General features: G+C 59.4%; 1 protein-coding gene and 1 long non-coding RNA gene across 2 annotated transcripts; one reads left to right on the top strand and one right to left on the bottom strand.

Moving 5' to 3' along the window:
• Positions 1-1,365: 1,365 nt before the first annotated feature.
• SIX1 (SIX homeobox 1) lies at positions 1,366-4,591 on the bottom strand. The gene is made up of 2 exons (XM_038139577.1): positions 3,711-4,591; positions 1,366-2,703 (listed from the first exon to the last, which is right to left on the bottom strand). The coding sequence occupies exons 1-2, from the start codon at positions 4,268-4,270 to the stop codon at positions 2,415-2,417; spliced, it is 849 nt and encodes a 282-aa protein (XP_037995505.1). The 5' UTR covers positions 4,271-4,591; the 3' UTR covers positions 1,366-2,414.
• Positions 4,592-5,209: 618 nt separating this feature from the next.
• Positions 5,210-7,519, top strand: LOC119702096. Its single transcript, XR_005257248.1, has 2 exons — positions 5,210-7,049; positions 7,144-7,519. It is a non-coding gene; the product is annotated as an uncharacterized LOC119702096 (long non-coding RNA).
• The last annotated feature ends 681 nt before the right edge of the window (positions 7,520-8,200 follow it).

The following is an 8,200-nucleotide window of genomic DNA, read 5'->3' as shown; positions in this document are numbered from 1 at the left end:
GGAGAGCAGGGCTCTGAGGCCGGGGGGGTCTGAGACCACCCCTGGGCTGCAGGTGTGTGCTGGGAAGGGGGATTTGGGCAAAGGGAGCATCCCATGGCATCTTCCCCAGCCTTCCACAACGAGCCCTGTCCCTGCCTACACGCAGGAAGCGCCTTTGAGCTGTTTGCTTTGAAAATACCTCCTGGTTTGCGAGGAGTCCTTGCTTGGCTTTCCCGCCGCGCAGGGCTGGAGCCCCGGGCAATATTTATCCTTCCTCTTCACTGAGCCCGTGGTTTGGGAAAAAAAAAACGGAGCTGGAGTTTATCCATCCTCGAGGCGTAGAGCCCGCAGCTGCTGACCCTAAAAACATCCCGCGTTTCCCCGGGAGTTCCCCTTTTCTGCCCGAGGGGACGGGAGCGGCTGCGCTGCTTTGTGAGGCTCACGGTGGAACTGGAAGAGCCCTCCGGAAGGTGATGAAGGTGCCCAGAAAGGGACAAGAGGGCGAGCCCAGACCGTGGGCACGGACCGTCCCCTCCTGTCCCCTACGGTCCGGGCGGGTCCCGCCTCCGGTTCCCTTGCCCAGCGGGCAGCCGAGGTCGGGGTCGCTGCACAGGAAGAGAGGGGGGTCCGTGCTCCCCCCACAAGGCCGGCTCTCGCCCCGCTCCTTCCGCGGCCGCAGAGAAGCGCAGGCAGCTGCGCGTCCCCCGCGCGTTTTGCGCGCCCGTGCGCGGGATTTGCGCCCTTGGTCCCACGGAGCCCCGCGGTGCCCGGCGGGCGGGAGGTCCCCGCTGCCCCGGCCATGCCCCACAAAGCGCCGTGGGCACAGAAAGCCCGGCGGGATCTGCTCCGGATCCCCCGAGGGGGCGGCCGGGGGGAGCAGGGAAACCACCCCAGAGCCCCGGCCCGGCCCCCTCGCAGCCGGAGCTCGGGGGGGCGAGGCTGGGCACGGATCCACCGCGGGTGGGGGAGCCCCGGGGGGCTCCGGAGCGGGGCCGGGGCCCGCTGGGGATGGAGCGGGAGGGGCGCGCAGCGCTCCGGCCGGGCGAGACCCTCCTGCAGAGGGTGACATTTCTCCATGGCCCAAGACCCCGAGCACAAACACGGCAGCGACTTAAATAAACACGCACTTAATGATGCAAAACGCTAACACGGAGCACCGGCACCAGCGAGGCCCCGACGGGGCGGGCGGCGGGGCCAGGCGCTCCCTCCCGGCCGGGTGCCCGGCTCCCTCCGGGCACAGCAGGCTGCACGGCTCCTCTGTCACCGTCCTTGCTCCCTTCCTAAGTCACCGGCTTCCCCACATCCCCGAACCTCCGCTGCAGCCCGTGGGGAGGGGGGGCAGAGGGGCACGGGCTCGCCCCTGCAAAGAAAAGCGCAGCCTGGGTGTTCTGCCATCAGCGTTGTTTAATTTAGACTGTTTAGGTACAATAGAAAATAAACCCGAAAGCACATGCGATTTTTGGTAACAAATACTCGAGACAGGCAGCGTCATCCGCGGGCTCTCTGCAAGCCGGAGGAGGGAGGCGGCGAGCGGGGACAGACGGGAGAAGGCAACGGGGAACGGGAGGGGCAGTTTAGGAGGAAATGGCCGTCGACTTTTATTATTACTATTATTATCCTAATTTTTAGCCACATCGATGCATTTCACCACCGAAGAGGAGAAAAGTGGGGGGATGCGGGTCCACGGGAGCCCACTCAGTATCTGCCTCGCACGGCCGCGGTCAGACACAGGCACTTGGTAAAACTCTAATACTGCAGCTTTTGATATAATTTTTTTTCCACTCCTTTTTCTTTCTTTTTTTTTCTTTTTTTCTTTTTTTTTTTTTTTTAATTTAAACTACATCGAAATCTTTTTGGTAAGGCTAAATATGAAAAATGTAAACGTAACTTCCCCTCCCTCCTCCCACTCCGCCACAGGGCTCAGTACAGCGGTTCTCTCCCTCTGTCCCCGTCCCGGCTCCTCGGGGACCGGGCCAGGCAGCAGCAGGGATGTGCCGGCCGACCCTGCCCCACCGCGCCCGCGGCGCTGGGATTTGTTTGGGTAGAATCGGATCCAGCAGGGGTTGGGTTTTTTATTTTCTTTTTTTTTTTTTTCCTTTTTTTTTTTTTTTTTTTTTTTTTTTTTTTTTTTTTTGTAATTCCCGTTGGGACCAACCCGGTCATTTGAACTCGAAGGGCTGATGAGGGTTATTGCCGCTCCCTGCGTTTGGCTACGTGGAAAAAAAAAAAAATTAAAAAATCGTGGTGATGGTGGGAGACGCTGAGGGGGAACTGGAGCAAGAGCCGATGTGGGGTTGTGTGAAAAGAGACGAGAGTCCCGTTAACAATCAGCGGGTGACCTGTAAAACCGGGTGCTGTCCTCTATGTACAACCCAGAGCCTCTGTCCCCGAGCAGAACCTCCTCTCCCGATCCGCCGGTGGCCCACCGAGGGCCTTTAGGATCCCAGATCCACCAGGCTGGACGTGAGGGGTCCCAGCAGCGAGTCCTGGAGCTGGTGGCCTTGGAGGCTGTGCGGGGTCTGGGATGCGGCTAAGCTGCTCAGGGAGTAGCCGGAGCTCCTGGCGTGGCTGAGGTTCCCCTGCAAGAGCAGGACCGAGTTCTGATCCGGGCTTTGGGGAGGAGAAAACTCTTCCTCGGAGCTGGACATGAGGGGTTTGCTCCCATCCAGAGGCGAGAGTTGGTTCGGTTTGTTGGTGGCCGCGTTGTTGTTTTCCGTGTTCTCTCTGCGGAAAGGCAAAAAAAAAGAAAAAAAAATTGTATGTATGATCCCACGACGGGGATGTTCGTGAGGGCACGAGGCGGCGGGGATGGGCATTGTGCTAATGCCCACCGTAAATCCGTCGCGTTTAGCTCCAGCGTGGGAGCAGATGCTTCTCAGGGGGGGAAAAATAATCCTAATAATTTCATAACGGATCGTCCCTATTTCTTTTACTCCTCCTACAAATAAATACACCGAACAGCCCGGTAATTGAAGTGAGGAGGGAAAATTGGAGGAAGGGATTTTTGAGCGGGGCCGTTTTCTTTTTAATTAAAAATGAAAGTACGGCCCGGGGACGAGCTGGGTGTGGGGTTTTCTCCAGGCGGCTCGGTGGGGAGGCAGCTGGAGGAGATGCCCTCCGTGGCTCTGTCTCTCCGGGCCGAGCGGCCGCCTCGCACCGAGGCCACCGCGTCGCCTGCCGGGGTGGCCTCGGTACGGGCGGCGGCCCGGCCCGGCCAGCGCGTCCTCATCCCGGTCTCCCTCTGCTTCCCCCCATCTCGCCATCCCGGAGCTGCATCTCTCTCCTCCGAGCTTCAGAGCTGCCCTGCCCGACCCCCGGCCACACACGACCCGGCATCCCGACCGCTTCCCGGAGGCTCCGGCTGCGCATCGCTCCCGGTTCGCTCGGGAAGGCAGGCAGCAAACAAAGGCGGCGGAGCGGCCTGGAAGAGGACGCTGGGGGCTCGTTGCTCCCCCAGGGCAGGTGAGGTCGAGTGAAAAACCCATTAGGGTTTTTACGGAAGGCGAAAAGGCAACGCGGTTTACGAGAGAGAGAAAAAAAAAAAAGAAAAATAAAAAATAAGGAAAAAAAAAAAAAGGGGGGGGGGATTTGAAGGGAACCGTGTGTTTTCGTCGCTCCTATCCCATCCGGCTCCGGGTACTCGCCGCGCTCCCGGAGCAGCTCCGGGGCTTCCCAAAGGCCCCCCGCGCGGTGGAGCAGGGAAAAAGCGGGGATCGGAGGCTGGCACGTACCTTTCCTTCGCCTCCGCAGCTCGGTCCCGTTGCCTTCTGTTCTTGAACCAGTTGCTGACCTGGGTGGTGGTGAGACCGGTGGCTTCCGCCAACTCGCGCTTCTCCCGGGGGGACGGGTAGGGGTTGTGGGCGTACCATTCCCGCAGCACGCCCCGGGATTTCTCCTTGAAGCAGTAGCTGGTTTCCTCGCCGTCCCAGATGGTGCGGGGCAAAGGGAATTTTCGGCGGACGCGGTATTTGCCGACGGCGCCCAAGGGTCTGCCCCGCAGCTTCTCGGCTTCCACGTAGTGCGCCTTCAGCCAGAGCTGCTGCAGCTTGGGGTGGTTGTGGGGGGAGAACTGGTGGCTCTCCAGGATCTTGTAGAGCTCGCGGAAGTTGCCGCGGTGGAAGGCCACCACCGCCTTGGCCTTGAGGACGCTCTCGTTCTTGTGCAGGTGGTCGCAGGCCGGCAGCGACCAGAGGAACCGGCCCAGCCTCTCCAGGTTCCCCCCTTGCTGCAGCACCTCGCAGACGCAGGCGACCTGCTCCTGCGTGAAGCCAAACGACGGCAGCATCGACATGGCCGAGCGCGGCGGCGGCCGCAGGAGGACGAGGAGAAGGAGGAGGAGGAGGACGACGAGGAGGAGGAGGCGACGGGCACCCCGCGGGAGCGCGGCGGCGGAGGGGCGCGGGGTAGGCGCCCGCCGGGCCCGGGCCCGGTGCTGATCCCGATCCCGGTGCCGGCCCCAGAGCGGGGAGGCGCTGCGGCAGCCGAGGGCGGCGTGTCGGGCGAGCGGGGATGCTCGTCGCGGCGCCGGGGGGACTTTGTCCCCGCTCCGCCGCCGCCGCGCTTAAAGCGCCCGAGCCCCCGCGCCGCGCTGATTGGGCACCCCCGGCCCGGCCCGGCCCAGCCCGGACAGCCCAGCCCAGCCCAGCCCAGCCCGGCCCGGCGGGCAGAGCCTCGGCACGGGCGGGCGGGGCCTGGCGGCGGGGACACGGCCCCGGACACGGCCCCGGCCGCGGCTGCGCGTCCCGCCGCCGCCTCTGCGCGGGTGCGGCCCCGGCGGCCGCGGGGGGAGCCCCGCCGCCCGCGCCCCCGGGCGCATCTCCGGGGAAGCCGCTGCCGGCGGGCTCTTGTTGTGTTTCTTTCTTTCTTCCATTTTTTTTTTTTCCGCCCCAAAACTCCTGCCCCCCGCCCGTCCGCTCGCCAAAGCAGCCGGTATTTAATTACCTCGGAGCTGGGGATGAATAAATAATGCTTTCGTGAGGAGCCGAATAACGCGCGGGGCCCGTGCGCCCCTTCCTGCCCCTCGCTCTGCCCCGTTCCCCGCGGGGGGGGCCCGGCGGGCCGGGGCAGCCCCGTGCGGACCGCGGGCAGCAGCGCTGCACCCACCGGCGGAGCTTTAATTAGCCTAATCCTCATTTGCACACCCCCGCTCAAAAGCAATTATTTAAAAAATTAGAAAACAATTAGGCTCCCTAAGCAAAGATAATCTATTGTCAGCAGGGAGGTGAGGACAATGTGGTGAGATAAGAGCAGGGCGCGGGGGGCTGGGGGTGTCTTTATGGCTGTATTTATCTTTGATTAGATAAGTCGAAGCCCGTATTTTAAGCGCACTCCGGAACGCTTTGGATTCAGGAATGAGTTCGTTCCGCGGGTGCTAAGAGCCATCGCGGGGCTCTTTAAAACCTGTTTGTCCTCACTAAGACAGTCGGATTTATTTGACCTACCAAGTCGGATTTATTTGAGTTCACTGCTCCGAGGGAAGGGGAGCCCGCTCCCGGCCGCGGGGCTCGGAGCCGCCGCTCGCTGCCCGCAGCCTCTGCCCGCGCCACGACGTGGGAAAGGCCGATATTTTCCTAAATCCGGATTGTTGTTTTTCCCACGTACTTCGCGTCTCGGGGCTGTTTAAATTAAGCCCCTGCCACCCAGTCTGTACAGCGACTGTACTATGTCCGCTGGAGTCAGGGCGCTTCCATATCCCATGACCATGTGTCTGGTAATTTTCCCTTGCCATTTTATTTTAGTACTTATGATGTTGCAGATGAAGTCTTAAAGAGCTGCAATGTCCTCCCAGAAGGAATGTCTACTTGGAACAGATCCTTATTGACAAGGCAGCTGTGTGGGGACCGGAACGGAGCCTTAAACCCGGCTCTAAAATCATCTAATACCCTAAAGTCTGGAGCAAGTGCGCAGAATTATAAGGCATGGGCTCGCCCGCGGCTGCGTCCTGGAGGAGCAGCGCCCTGCCCAGCCTGGGGGTGGGTTCCCCCATCCCTCATTTCTATTGTTATTCATTTTAAATTTTATTTTCTTCTTTCTCGTGAGGGGCTCAGCTCGGGAAGAGCACGGACCTGAGGGTTTGTAACTTCTGGATGAGGAGGAGAGAAACGCAACGCGGGACTGGGGAAGCCCCTGGGCATTGTAACGAGAGCGGGCTTCTCTTGCCCTCATAGTTCTGCCTTTTTTTGTTGTTGTTCTCTTTTTCTTTTTTTTTTTTTCTTTTTTTCTTTTTTTTTTTTTTTTTTCCTCCTGTAAAAGGCCGACCAAAACAAACACCGCTCTTGCTGGGAATAAGCAAATTATCCCGATGCGGCCGGCGGAAGAGCTGACAGACACGGGCGAGCGGAGGCTTCCTCGCGATTCTTGAGCGGGACTTTATTCTTCCCTCTCATCAAAATTCACACAAGGAGGGGACAGACCAGCCGGGGTCTACCTGGGAGTTGCTGCAGGCAAGGACCGCTGAGCATCAATGTTCGTTAAGGCTCCGGGGTTGGTTTTCCTTAAAATTGGGAACCTTTCATTTTGAACCACGGGAAGAGGCAAATGTATTTGCAGAACACCCCATCCCGTTTAACCCTTGAAAAAAATCACAAAAGCGACAACAACAACAAAAAAAAAGAGAGTCTCGAGCCGCTCAAAAAAATAAAAACATAAACAAGGAAGACGCAAATAAGCAAAAAGCCACCGAACGAGGCAACGGCGCAGAGCTGCCGCCGGCCCCTCTCGGTGCTTCCTTTGCCGGCGGAGCAGGAGCAGCCCGGCAGCATCGCCGGGCAGCATCGCCGGGCAGCATCGCCCCGCTCCCCGCCCGGCCCGAGCTCCCCGGGCTGCCCCCGCCGCCGGGGCCTGGCCCCTCCGCGCCCGCGGAGAGGTGGCGGCAGAACGAGGGGGCCTCCGCTGCTCGCCCCCATCGCCCGGGCACACATCGGCTCTGTTTGTGCGGGAAATTAATTTATTCCCTTATTTATTCGATGTGTTTATACAGCGCAGGGCGGGGATGAAGATGGAGCCCACGCAACGCGCTGCGGGTTTTCCCTCGATTTCGCCAGAAAATCAGAACAAAGCGGAAAAAAAGAGTAAACCAAATATATCCCCCATTTCCTTCCGAGCTTAGAAATAAAGCTCTTCCCTAAACTAAAGTAAATTTTAATTTTTTTTGTTTTCTGTAAGGGCGAGGGTCTAGAGGAAACAAATAGCGCAACAAAATAAAACCAGCACCGGGTTTTGGGGAGCCGCTTCTCGTCGGGATGAGAACCGGGGCTGGAGGCTGGGAACCGGCGGGGCAGAAACACAACGCTGCCACTCGCCGAACATTTCGAAGGCGAAATCCAAAACCGACCCATTAAGTCAATGAGGTTTGTGTTGTAGAGGCTCCTTTCCCATCCACTTGCTGTTCTGAAAAATAGATCGCATTTCGTTATCTCGAGTGAGGATCTGCAACGTGATACCGGATCCGCGCCGCCTTCCCCGCCGAACGCGAGGCGCAGGGAGACAGCCAGCTTCCCGGCTTATTCCCCAACAATAAAGGATTTGTATTTTCTTTCTCCCCCTCTCTCCCCCCCTTCCTTTATTATTCTATTTTTTAATGAGGAAGAACAAACCCCTCTCCATATGCACCGCTCTTCTCTTGCGGGAGCCTCTGCTCCGGCTCGCCTGCAAACCGGTGCGACCTTTAATTACTTGTTAGTAAATTGCCCTCCCGACACCTGTAAAAACAAAGCCGGTGTCCGCGTCCCTGCCCGGGCCCCGCGCCCCGGGGGTGCCCGGCCAGGGGGTCCCCCCGCACCCAGCGGGGTCAGGCCGGGCCGGGGCTGCCCGAGGAGGGCCGGGCCGGGCCGGGATGCTGGGGCAGGAGCAGGATGAGGATAAGGCCTTCCCGATGCGGCCGATCCCCAGGGCACAAAGGGCTCTTTCTTCGCGCACTTACCGGGACATTTTTCAAAGGATTAGAGGTGATCACGCGTTGTTTTCTTCTCTCCGAGGGCCGATACGTCTTTCTGTCCCTGTCCCCCCACCTCCACCCTTATTTCCTCCCGCTTTTGCCATGGGACCCCCAGATCCCGTTCCCCCCTTCCCTTTTCGCTAATGTACCTCCTGGATGCTGATTCTTTTAAGCTACGAAGAATTTCCTTTTGGGAGGTGAAACCCTCCAGCTCCTCCTGTTCAGAGGAAAGTGCTAGTGATGGTAATACGGGGTGACACTAAATAAACAGTTAAAGCAGGGCTG

The sequence above is a fragment of the Motacilla alba genome, chromosome 5, assembly GCF_015832195.1.
Source record: "Motacilla alba alba isolate MOTALB_02 chromosome 5, Motacilla_alba_V1.0_pri, whole genome shotgun sequence".
NCBI lineage: Eukaryota > Metazoa > Chordata > Aves > Passeriformes > Motacillidae > Motacilla > Motacilla alba.
The sequence above is the reverse complement of the archived record's forward strand: the minus strand, read 5'-3'. Positions and strand labels throughout refer to the sequence as shown.

Coding starts and splice junctions, on each gene's coding strand:
- SIX1 (XM_038139577.1), bottom strand. CDS start 4,270: ATGTCGATGCTGCCGTCGTTTGGCTTCACGCAGGAGCAGGTCGCCTGC. Junction 2,704..3,710: donor GCTGCGGAGGCGAAGGAAAG/GTACGTGCCAGC, acceptor GCCTTTCCGCAG/AGAGAACACGGAAAACAACA.